We start from the raw sequence: 13,126 nt of genomic DNA, 5'->3' as shown, positions 1-13,126 counted from the left end.
GTGCTTTGGCAATATCACAATTTAATGGAACTCTTTACCAAAATTTTGATTTAACTGGACTCCTTACTTTTATTTATAATCATGTATTAAAAAGAGAGAAACTGTACCTTGCATACATCAACCTTGTGATAATTTTAGCATTTCATTCTCAGTAATATTTCACCTCATACGAGAGGGTCAAAATGGGGTTTATTTTCAGTAACATTTCACATGCTAGAGGGTCAAAATGGGGGTTATTTTCATAACGTTTCACCTCATGCTAGAGGGTCAAAATGGGGTGTATTCCCAGTAACATTTCACACGCTAGAGGGTCAAAATAGGGTTTATTTTCAGTAACATTTCACATGCTAGAGGGTCAAAATGGGGTTTATTTTCAGTAACGTTTCACCTCATGCTAGAGGGTCAAAATAGGGTTTATTCCCAGTAACATTTCACATGCTAGAGGGTGAAAATGGGGTTTAATCTCAGTAATATTTCACCTCATGATAGAGGGTCAAAATGGGGTTTATTTTAGGTAACATTTCACCTCATGCTAGAGGGTCAAAATGGAATAAGGGGGTCTACCCCGGTAGTACTGCATGCATGGCGTAGAAGCCATGGTTACCTCCAAGAAATCAAAATTTTAATGATCATTTAATATTTTCATGACACATGATACCTAGGTGTTAAAATGCTATCCAGGTAATGAGAATCACACATCAGTCAAACTTCTATGTCTTATAAAATTTTTTGTCTTTCCAATTAAGTCACAGAATTAATGATAAACCATCTTTTGGCTTTGATGGAGAATAAAGATAAAACATCGGCTGCATTAAATTCAACTGTCAAATCATTGGCTAAAATAGTATTATAGACAACTGATGTAGTGTGAAACATACCCCATGTATACAGTGTGAAACATACCCCGTGTATACAGTGTGAAACATACCCCATGTATACAGTGTGAAACATACCCCATGTATACAGTGTGAAACATACCATGTATACAGTGTGAAACATACCCCATGTATACAGTGTGAAACATACCCCATGTATACAGTGTGAAACATACCCCATGTATACAGTGTGAAACATACCCCATGTATACAGTGTGAAACATACCATGTATACAGTGTGAAACATACCCCATGTATACAGTGTGAAACATACCCCATGTATACAGTGTGAAACATACCCCATGTATACAGTGTGAAACATACCCCATGTATACAGTGTGAAACATACCCCATGTATACAGTGTGAAACATACCCCATGTATACAGTGTGAAACATACCCCATGTATACAGTGTCACACACATATTTCATTTTAATCATTTAAATTGAATTTGAGCCCACATGGAAAATGTACTCCTTTGAATGGACCTAGTATCACTGGTTTAGGCCATATTTCAGAATCAATACATTTTTTATAAATATTATAGTAAAAGGGCTACCAATCTACATCTTCATCTTCCCTAGCCCTTTTCCGTATTTTCCTATTTCCCTTTCCCTTGAATGATTTAAAATTGGTATCTTGTTGATCAAGTGGTTGGTTAGAAGTGACAGCCTCTTTTGTTACTTTTAAATGGCTTTCACTTTGATCATGTGACAACTTCTTCCCATGTGACATAATACTGTCTTCTGATTTGCTGGCTTCATCCAAATGTTCAAGCTGCAGATTAGAGCTTACACTGGAAGTAGTGGCTTGTGTTGCAGTAGCACTTGTCTTCTTTTTCAAATCTTTTGTCTTGTCCCTGCCAACAACGTATTCTGGCATTCTGTGTATGTGATCCACAAATGGCAATATAGTACCATTCCCAGACCTTCCTTTCTCCTTTTTGATTTCTGGTGAATGTTTAAGTTCTGGTTTTCTAAAGGTTATTTTAATCTCTCCATCAACCTTTTCCTCATCACCACGTAGACTTTCATCTGATTTCTTCTTTCTGCCTTTCAAGAAATCTAAAGCAATCTTCCTATTTAGATCATCACCTCCCAAACCTATACCCTCTTCTCCTGTTTCAGACAGGGAGTATTTTACCCAGCTCTGTGGATGTACAACATAGTCTGGTGCCTTCTTATGGTGAACCCCTCTGTTATCACGTCTTCTTTTGGCAGGTTGCCAAGGCCTTTTGAAATCACTACCTTTGTTGACATCACAATGCTGACTTTGAGATGGCCTTTTGAAATCACTACCTTTGTTGACATCACAATGCTGACTTTGAGATGGCCTTTTGAAATCACTACCTTTGTTGACATCACAATGCTGACTTTGAGATGGCCTTTTGAAATCACTACCTTTGTTGACATCACAATGCTGACTTTGAGATGGAAGATCTTCTTCCTCGTCCTCATCTCTTATAAAGGCAGTGTCGTCTCCTCTATGGGTAACATCTTTTTGGTAACTGTCTTCTAAAGCACCGAGCTGACCAAACACATCTTTACTTCTATTCTGAAATCCACTGTCACCAGAGGAAGCATTCAGTGTAAAATCAACTTTAGTGTTCCTCGTCTTATCAGAATCCATAGCAATATCCTGTCAAATGTGCTGATTTAAATTGGTATTCTGTGGGATAGACAAAATGATGACGAGAAACAACAATTATAACATTGACTGACCCATCAAAATCAATACATTACATGGGAAGGTACACTGAGTCTCCCCATATACATGGTATGATCTATCCCCTCCAACCTACATGGTATGATCTATCCCCTCCAACCTACATGGTATGATCTATCCCCTCCAACCTACATGGTATGATCTATCCCCTCCAACCTACATGGTATGATCTATCCCCTCCAACTGACACAACCATCCTTATCACAATATTCACTTGTGCCTGTATCTCTTCACCCCACCTCACATACAGTGCAGCTCACATAAAACATCACCTGAGTGCGCGTATCACAAAAGGATCATTCTTGCACAATTGGGGTGCTAACTATGCATTGATGCACTGTTGTTGTTGCATCATCAAAGCATCTGCATGGAACAATACTCGCATCTCTCATACAGAATAAACAGCACTTTATGCACACATGCTTTGTGACTTAGTAATAATCATGTACTCTGCTATCTAGATGTCAATAGATGCAATGTTTATAATGAGATGCTGATGCATTGTTAACTTGGTGCACCATTAATGAGATGCTCTGTGGACACCTCAAAGGTGCAAATTGAATGCTGTTTACATACACTAATCCCCAAGAGCATTGTTAATGAAATTTTCCAGCATAATGCTTTGAAGATGCAAGCACAGTTCATGGACAATCTCCCATTATGCTTGATCTGTACTGTACATTCCTTTCATTAGGGGGCAGTATGAACATATTAGTGTAAAGAAAGAAATAGAATTGCAGTGGCCCTTTAAAACCAGAATATGTTTCATGAACATGCCCTCTAGCAAAATAGTAATAATGAATCATGAATGTATTTTGAATCACCCTTAACCTTATGTCTACTTTCGCATGCTATTTCCCACAGCCACTCGAATCAATTTGTATGAATTTTTTCAATGTAGATTAAATTAATTATATTTTAAATACTATACCTTTAAAAATCATACAGATTGATTCGAGTGCATGTATATTATTATTATTATATATCATTTTATATTGTCATTTCATACTTTTCATATATTATTAAATACCTGCGAACTCGAAATTCAACTGACCTTTGAAATATGTGCACAGATGCATCAACATGTAATTGTATATGTAAAGGATAACGTTCGTCGTAGCGTACGTCTGATCAGAACGACTGCAGCAATTGCATCCAAGTAGTAGATCAAGTGATACTATGGATTACTTCTATCTCGTTGAAAGTTCTAGTATTGGTACAGGGGTGGTATAATATTCCCTTTTCATGTGCTCATGCTGCTGCTGCGCCGTATTTGTTGTTCAGCATCCCCGCCCGGTGGACGTCTCTGGACTTCAGGTGTAATGATAGGTGTACTGCTGTCCGAAGCAACCCGGAAGTAATCTACCAGTTGTGTTGAATGCTGGGAATTCACCATTTTGGCAGGTCAGTGACAAGTTTCCGTGACTGCCTCGCCGTCTTATTTCGTCAGTAATAACAAACAGTATATTTTCGAAATGAGTGGCGGCGTCTATGGAGGAGGTACGTAAACAAATAAGTTTCCACAACCTCTTGAAAATATTTGACAAAACAATGTGCTTCCTTCCATTCTGTTCAGCCTGCAAGTCATGTAAAACGTGCAGTGTTCACGTTTGTGTCTTTTGTTGTGGTGGCGCTTTGTTTGAAAACACAAGCTGTACGGTAATGGAGTTTGCTATGTAACTGAAAGATGCTATGTGTCTGTCAATACAACACCACATACATATTGTTTTCCTTCCTAGTCTGAATCCATTCTTGGCATCGAAGCAGTTAAAACTGACTATCAATATTATTTTCAGAGGGTCTAACTCTTGCTCGCAGACACATGATGTGCAATGTATACATGTACAATGTAGCTGCACTTCCTGTGACAGTAAATAATTGTACTTGTAGCGTTGGTTAAGTTTTGAGTTTGACTTTGATTGAGCCTGAGGTGTTTTTGTTGTCGATGGGCACAAAACGCAGGTGCAGGTCAGCGCCAGGCCAGGTCTAGTCTGGATTCCAACTGTGGTCTACTAACCACAGTCTGGTTACACAAGTCCTGAGATGAAATGTAAAATTCATCCACAGCCACCCACACCGTCATTGACATCATGTGATACCATTTTGGAAAATCCTAAGAGATTTTGGAGCTTTTTTCAATGCAAAACAAAATCAAAGAGTGTACCGAGTTTTGTCTTCTATGGCGGTAAATCTGCTTCTGACGCGGCTTCAAAAGCTAGTCTGTTTAACGATTACTTTCATACTATTTTTACATCTCAACCCCTGACTCGTAGTTTTCCCGATGTTGAAGTTACTCAACATCAGCATCAGGGAAATGTGAATATTGTTGTAATCCTAGCCGAAGTGAGTTTGTCTTACCTGAACTGACTGCCGTCAGGCGAAACAACTCCGTCTATGTGTGGCTGCATACGTATAACTTGGAATATATTAATTCTTCTGATGCTATACAGTACATACGCTTTCAATCATTAGTCCTATGGGATTTTCAGGTTGACATGCTTATATACAAGTTGGAGTTCCTCCTCCGTTGAGGGCATCCTAATGGATTGCTCCATTAACTCTATAGAATGGTTTCCAGAGGGGCAATGGAAACCGTCCATACAACAATATTGACGTAAATGAGGTTGTCAAAACTTTGAGAAATTTAAATATAAAAAAGGCTTGTGGACCAGATGTTCTACCAGCACGTATTCTGAAAGAATGTGCTAATGAGTCAGCCCCATCCCTTTGTTCTCTGTTTAACAAATCCATAGTCTGGCAAATTGCCTGACGAATGGTTGTCGGCAAACGTAATACCTGTTCACGAAAAGTTTGATAAGGCCAATGTGGAAAATTATTGGCCAATTTCTTTACTCTGTCTTTGTAGTAAGGTGTTGGAAAGATGCATAATCAATTCTATTTATCATGATTATATAAAACCTCTTATTCATGATGTACAACACGGTTTTTTGAAGGGTCGGTCGACAACAACCTAGTTAACACAAGTGTTTCATGAAATTGGCAAATTTTGGGATCGTGCTGGTCAAGTCGATGTCGTATATCTCGACTTTTCAAAAGCATTCGACTCTGTGCCACATGATCTTCTCCTGCATAAATTACAAATGTACGGTTTCCATGGTAAACAGTACAGATCAAGCATAATGGGAGATTGTCCATGAACTGTGCGTCACTGCATAGTTAGCACCCCAATTGTGCAAGAATGATCCTTTTGTGATGCGCGCACTCAGGTGATGTTTTATGTGAGCTGCACTGCAGATAACAGGGATTACTAGACAAGTGAATAAACATTCAAAAAATGTATGTAACTTTGCCTAGTAACAAGCACGCCAATAGCAACAGCCAAATGATTATGTATATTGTAAAGATAACAACAGGGATTAATAGACAAATGACTAAACATTCTAAAAATGTATGCAAATATACCTAGCAACAAGACCATGCCCCTAGAAACAGCCATATGATGAAGTATATCACGAAGATAACATCAGGGATTCATAACCAAGTGAATGAACGAACATTCAAAAAATGTATGCAAATACAATGTACATGTACATGTTTGTACATGTATGTCTAGCATCATGACCACGCCCATAGCAACAGCAAAGTGGTCACATATATTACAAAGATAACAACAGGGCTGGATAGGCAACTACATGTAGATAATCATTCAACAGATAAACACCTGTACATGTACCAACATGTACATGTGTGCTGTATGAGTTTGTTTTGAAATATATCCGATAATCGCTCGTGTGAACTGGTACTCATTCGGGGCAATGTATAAGAGCACATGGTGGTGTTATGTTTGCATATAAATACGATAGTACAAATGTGCGGGAAGACATTAGCTTTTAGATTGACTATTTTCGGAGATGACATCATGGCTTTTGGAAATAGAACAAGTTTAATCAATCATAAAACAGCTTTAACCGACATTTTCAAAAAATATGGTAGGAAAATTGTGGGAAAATCAGTGACATTTGAACTTGACTTGAGATCATGTGTACTTAATACATTGAAGCCATACTGTACATGTACATCTATGCTAAGTTCAGAGTTTGCATGATAGTTTTGAACTATGATTCTGTCACAAAAACTGACTAATCTGTGACCCACGATGAAAAAATTTGTCATCCATCAAACGATTGACAAAATGTCAACATTTATAAATTATAACATTTAGTCAAGCATCTAAAATACTCAAATATCTTGACGACCCTCCTACTATACACTGTATTAATGCAGCTCCATTGCGGTATACATTTGTATGTATTACTCCGGAAGTCATCGTAGAGGGCGCATTGGACTCCCCAGTGTCAATTACTCTTAGTCAGTCAAAGTTTGTGACTGTGTTAACTGCTTATGTACATGCCCTTTACTAGTTCTGATGCCAGTGCTTCCAAATACAATATACAATTACATGTAGTTTTATTGATAAATTCACCTGTCTTCCTAGTCCAGACAAGAACCTCAATGCATTCATCTTTCACTTGTATTTGTATTTCACTTAGTGTAATATATTCATATATTACTTACTTTAATATATTCAGACATGTATATCACTTACTTTAATGTATTCATATTTCATGTAGTTTAATGTATTTATATTTCACTTTGTTTAATGTATTCATATATCACTTAGTTTAATGTAGTTGTACTTCACAAATTTGTAATTGTATTTCAGTCATTAGAATGTTTTACTGACTTAGTTTGATATCTGACTTTCTTTATTGCTTATGTTCTTCTTGTAAAATGTAGATGAAGTAGGAGCATTGGTGTTTGACATTGGTTCAACCTCATTAAGAGCTGGATATGCTGGAGAAGACTGTCCTAAGGTACATGTAACTATTTCAGTCCATTACCTAAAATACAACAATGTAGTCATGTACTGTCAGTATGTCAATTGACATGTATTTACAACACAAGTTCATTTGCATCATCTCTGTGTGTGAGCAGGAGTTATTATTCTGTATGTACATACATGTATGGATATTCAAATCCAGTGTTGAAATGATATGCTCACAGTATTTGAGTTATTAGCTTCGCTGTCATTGACAGCTGAGTTACATTGTACATGTAGGTTGATTCTCCATCGGCGTCCGTTGTCCATCTGTCAACTTTGATACTTGACAGACAATTACATGTATATTTTGTATACTACTTACGTGTACATTGAAGTCACATCATAAATGATTTCAGTATATGTTATTGCAAGAAGCTGTAAGGAGATGCAGTTTCACCGATGTAGTACATTGTACATGCAGAAAACTTTCTCAATAAACAGTTTGGTCTACCACAAAGTGCTCTACGCTGTTTCAAAATATCCCGATTGTCTTTCAAGTCATCAGTGAAAACATGTCCCAAGTAATTAAAACTTGATACTGAATTTGAGAAAATTCCCACAGGGGTTGATTGGGGAATGACAGTTTTGTGGATGCCTTAAAGTGTACACATTTAGATTTTCTAGCATTATACATGTAAAATGATATCATGATCATCAACATATTGTTCACAGAGATGAATAAGTTTCCTGAGGCCTTTGATAGCTGGAGAGATGAGACACATATCGTCCGCATACATGTATGACAAATTATTAATTGCAATTCCACCGAGTTCACAACCAACCCTGGCACGAGACAGTGACCTGTTAAGTGAATCAACAGAAACATTGAAAAGATTCCCCCCTTGTCGAACTCTATTACTAGTTACGTTAGAGACAAGAAAAGAGAATTTGACCAACAAGTACAAAACTTTCAGATGACAAACCAATTTGAAAGTAGCCGAACAATATAGGTCAGCACTGATCTGTCAATCATTTTCTTTAAGAGAGTCCAGTGATTCAATTTATCGAATGCCTTTTCAGCGCCAAGGAAACAAACTTAAACTGGGCTGTACCTGATTGTTTCCTTAAATAGAAATATACACATATCAGTGCCATGAGCTTTCTTAAAACCAAAGTGATTGTCAGATGTACATGTATACAAGTTGTGTTCAAGAACCTTTGAAAACATGCTAGTTAGGTAATTGTTCTTGTTCAAGAGATCTGAAGTTTTATCTTTAACTACATGTATGGGAACAAGAATAACATTTGCAATACTATCTGTTACTTCACCATGGACAAGCATAGCAGAAAAGCAAAGGGCAACATGAACTGCCAGTCTACTATTTGCATACTTGAGATGCTTGGCACTCAGGCCATCAGAGACTTACCGAATGAAAGGACATTGAAAAACGAGGGTACATGTACATGTAGTTCTGTGCAATAAATGAATGCCTTTATTTTTTACTGTTCATTTACCATGAATGTACGTCGGGTAGGAAGGCATTGAGGCTTTTAAAGACCTCTTACTGTTCTGAGGTGGTTATCAATACATGTACATGCCTTAAAATGATTACTTGAAATAGTCTCAATAACCCTTTCTGGTGAACTGTTCCAAATGTCTACGACACATTGACTGAAAAAATATTTATGTACATTGTGTATATCCTATCTGGCTTGGTCCTTAAATAATTTCAATATGTGTCCTTTCATTGTCAAAGTACACATATAGATACTTTGAAAAATACAACTGGATCGACAAGAATACATGTACATGTATGTCCATGGAAAAGTTTATACACTTCCAGCAAATCAGTTATACACATGTAATCTGTCTAGTTTCTAAAGTTTCCTAGTCGCCCTGTTTTTCAAATTGGCAGTGGGGGATCATGCTGTTTTGGAAATTTTGGATGGGGGGGGGGGGGGGGTCATTGTGTTTTGGATTGTGATGGAAGAAGAAAATCCTTTTCTACAATGACATATAGCCTTGTCTGAAATGTGGTACATGTAAATATTTGTTCTTCTTCCTGTTTCTTACATCAATTCTTTAATATTACTTCACGTAAGAGTTCAAACGTACTTCTACATATACATACACGTATACATGTATGATCTAGCTACCACTCTAGTTACAGAACATGTCATGTAAATGCCTAGCTGTTTCACAATCAATGCTTCACTTATATAATTGCACTTTGAGGCAAATGAGAACTTGCAGGTTTCATAATGGTAATCTTCAGAGATAGTTTATAAAAGAAGTTAATCTAAATCGTTCTACTCTTCAGTATGAAGAGTAGATGCACTACATGTTATCGACACTACAAATCACCACATCTCATCAGCTTCCAGTTTCTATTAAGTATTATACACTACATATGTAGGTATGAGCACCTACTAAAGTTCTCTAACATATCAGTGACTTTTACTACTATACTATACAAAATGTACATGCTATATTAATGCCACTGTACCAATGTTACAGGCCCATTTTTGTGTGACATGGAAACTCATTTAAAACTGAACTTTAATTTTAGCTTCGAAAACTTTCAAAGCATTGAAATATTACCTCAAAGGCTATGAATAACCTAAAATTATCTTAATAGAATGAAAAATACTCCGGATCTGCGAGAGGAGACCCCTAGGACTCCCTCACCCCCAGAGGTCACTCATTCATTCGTTCAACCAACAATCAGATGCACCAACGTTTTTAAGAATTTTCACCCTATGCTAATTTGAGATGATATTGTCTTTTAAGATGTGAAATGTTTGCCAAGGTAGTCAATGATACTACCATTAGATGTGCTGACCTTTACTATACTGTAATGATTAAAAACATAATTTGACTCTACATGTATGTAAGTTATAAATAATACTTTCTGACACTTGATGGTGCTGTCTTGTAAAGCTTGGAAATTATTGTCTGAAAGTGTCCTAATAGCCTAAAAATGGGCTTCAAGAGTAAAAAGCCCTCCAGAACTTCTAGGGGGAGACCCTAGACCCCCCCCCCCCCCACACACACACACTAGAGGTGAACATATCCCAGTCTTAAGCTCTTCCCCCAATCTCTTACTGTCAAGATGCTATTAAATCTTATTTGAAAAATATGTCAACCCTACATTTGTATGTATAGTTGCTTTTTACATGTTGGTGCTGTCTTGTAAAACTTTAAAATTATTGCCTGAAAAAGTGTCTGAATCATCTCAAAATTGTAAAATAGTAAAAAAGCTCCAGGACTTCTACGAGTTCTAGGGAAGACCCCCACGGACCCCCATGAGAGGTGTACATAGTCCCTTCTCAAGCTTTCCGCCCTATTTTTCATGGTCTAGATGCTACATGTATTAAACTCCATTTTGAATATATTTACCCTGTGTTGTCAATAATAATGTGATAGTGCTCTCCCAGGATCTTCTAAAGTACTTGTCAGACAGTTAAGCCGTCCACATTGAGTCATGATAAAAAATTACCTGTTATGTGCATATGGTATATCTCGAGTGGGGGGGGGGTGGGGGGGGGGTCATCATGTTTTAGAATTAAGTGATGGAGGGGGGGGGGGGTACAGCCTGTTTTGGGTTTTACAGATAGGAGTCAGTGACTTTTTGTTGACCCGATGGCAAAATCCATCATTCCCCCCCCCCCCCACATATTTTAATTTGCCATCAATCAATACATGTACAATGTATACAGAAAAAACATGATTTACATCATTTATGAAATTGCTGCAAAAATTACCCTTAATATTGAAATAGAAATTGCCAACATATATTTTGTGATTGCTCAGATGATGGGGAACACAATGAGATACAGTACAGATCAAGCATAATGGGAGATTGTCCATGAACTGTGCTTGCATCTTCAAAGCATTATGCTGGAAAACTTCATTAACAATGCTCTTGGGGATTAGTGTATGTAAACAGCATTCAATTTGCACCTTTGAGGTGTCCACAGAGCATCTCATTAACGGTGCACCAAGTTAACAATGCATCAGCATCTCATTATAAACATTGAATCTAGATAGCAGAGTACATGATTATTACTAAGTCACAAAGCATGTGCGCATAAAGTGCTGTTTATTCTGTATGAGAGATGCGAGCATTTTTCCATGCAGATGCTTTGATGATGTAACAACAACAGTGCATCAATGCATAGTTAGCACCCCAATTGTGCAAGAATGATCCTTTTGTGATGCGCGCACTCAGGTGATGTTTTATGTGAGCTGCACTGTATGTTGACAAAAATTAACATGAATTTCACACAAAACCCAAAAATCTGCCATATGCCCATGCACTAACAAGTTGATTGGGTTATTAATATGCAAATTACTGGTAAAAATAGAATTTTTGTAAAATGGTGGCTGTAATATAAAAGTACAATATTTTACCAACATTCTGTGTGAAATGTGTTCTATAACTAGTGTGTGTCAGTCATCATATGAAACCACTAACCACTTTATTACTTTGCTAAATAAAAACTGCGTAGTGGAAGAGTGGAAGCAGCACCACTTGTACATACATGTACAAGTACGTTACAAAAAAGATAAAACAACAACAACCAGCAGAGCTATTCTAACCGATACAATGTAGGTCGCTTGTTACGTTGTATGTACATATATTCAAATGAAGTCTTGCAATGAATATGTTCACCGTATTTGAGAATATTGTCAAGAGCATACACATTGTAATTTCTAAACTAGGCAGAAATACCAGTTCACATGGTGGTGGCAGATGAGACAAAAGATGATGCTATGGAAGTTGATGGTAGTGGTGACCAAGGCAAGAAAGAATCTGGTAGTAAGAAGAAATATTTCACTGACACCAATTCAATACATTATCCCAGAGAAGCTCTTGAAATACAAAGTCCACTCAAAGATGGCATGAGTAAGTCTTCTTAATTGGCATCTAAAACGTACATGTATGTTGATATGCAGGTCATTAAAAAACAAACAGGAAGAGTTTCCAGAAGTAGTTGTAGTAAGCTCATTTCCAAGAGCTACATGTATCAGGAATGGTAACAGTTACAGGAATACCAAGCAGTGCAGTCTTCTTCATGAGGGGTTTTAGCAGGGCGCAGCAGCCTCGTATCGAAGGACAGCACCCTGCTTTAATGTTTTGCACCCTGCTGCTTTAAATGTTTTGTGCTCCGGTACATGTATATCAGTCGTGTACCCTGTTGCCATAGTCTCCTAGCTTTCGTATTTTTCCATGAATATTTGCATCCTTTGAACCGTCATTGCTGCCATTATTTGTTATCACATGTTAAATGATCTAAGAAAACAAATGTCCTAAAACAAATTTTTGTTCACACCTTTTCCGAAGTAAAGTGACAAAGTAAAGTGATGCCGTTGTGTCATGTGATAACATATTTCCCTTCCACTGTCTATGATTACATGAATTACATTTGTACATGGCAAACATGATGTTAATGTACTTTCGACTTGTATTCTTCAACGTCGTTAAAAGAGTATAACAGAGTCACATGGCTTTTGATAAAGTGGCGATGTTGTGTCCAATCATTAATTTTATGTACAAATTTACTCTGAAAACACTTTTTGTTGGCCATTGTATATCGCGAAGTATGATCAAGATGACTGTATGCAAAATTCCAAGATGGCGGAAAATGATGTCACAAACTTTAGCGAATTTTTGAAGTCCTCTACAGCAAAGTATAGTAAGTCTCACGTATCACGAGATTTCAAACAGATGGGACGTCA

General features: G+C 37.2%; 2 protein-coding genes across 2 annotated transcripts in view; one reads left to right on the top strand and one right to left on the bottom strand.

The window, feature by feature from the left end:
* Nucleotides 1-1,057: 1,057 nt before the first annotated feature.
* On the bottom strand, nt 1,058-2,504 carry LOC144433640 (uncharacterized). Its single transcript, XM_078121984.1, has one exon. It carries the CDS (start codon nt 2,502-2,504, stop codon nt 1,431-1,433), a length of 1,074 nt encoding a protein of 357 aa, XP_077978110.1. The 3' UTR covers nt 1,058-1,430.
* A 1,485-nt stretch (nt 2,505-3,989) lies between these two features.
* LOC144433582 (actin-like protein 6B) overlaps nt 3,990-13,126 on the top strand; it is a 40,601-nt gene continuing 31,464 nt past the window's right edge. Inside the window, exons 1-3 of the mRNA XM_078121899.1 lie at nt 3,990-4,100; nt 7,359-7,435; nt 12,110-12,293. Coding sequence (XP_077978025.1) covers nt 4,076-4,100; nt 7,359-7,435; nt 12,110-12,293 — 286 coding nt within the window. The 5' untranslated portion in view covers nt 3,990-4,075. The remainder of the gene's footprint in view (nt 4,101-7,358; nt 7,436-12,109; nt 12,294-13,126) is intronic.

This window comes from Glandiceps talaboti, chromosome 4 (assembly GCF_964340395.1).
Source record: "Glandiceps talaboti chromosome 4, keGlaTala1.1, whole genome shotgun sequence".
Taxonomy (NCBI): domain Eukaryota; kingdom Metazoa; phylum Hemichordata; class Enteropneusta; family Spengelidae; genus Glandiceps; species Glandiceps talaboti.
The sequence above is the reverse complement of the archived record's forward strand: the minus strand, read 5'-3'. Positions and strand labels throughout refer to the sequence as shown.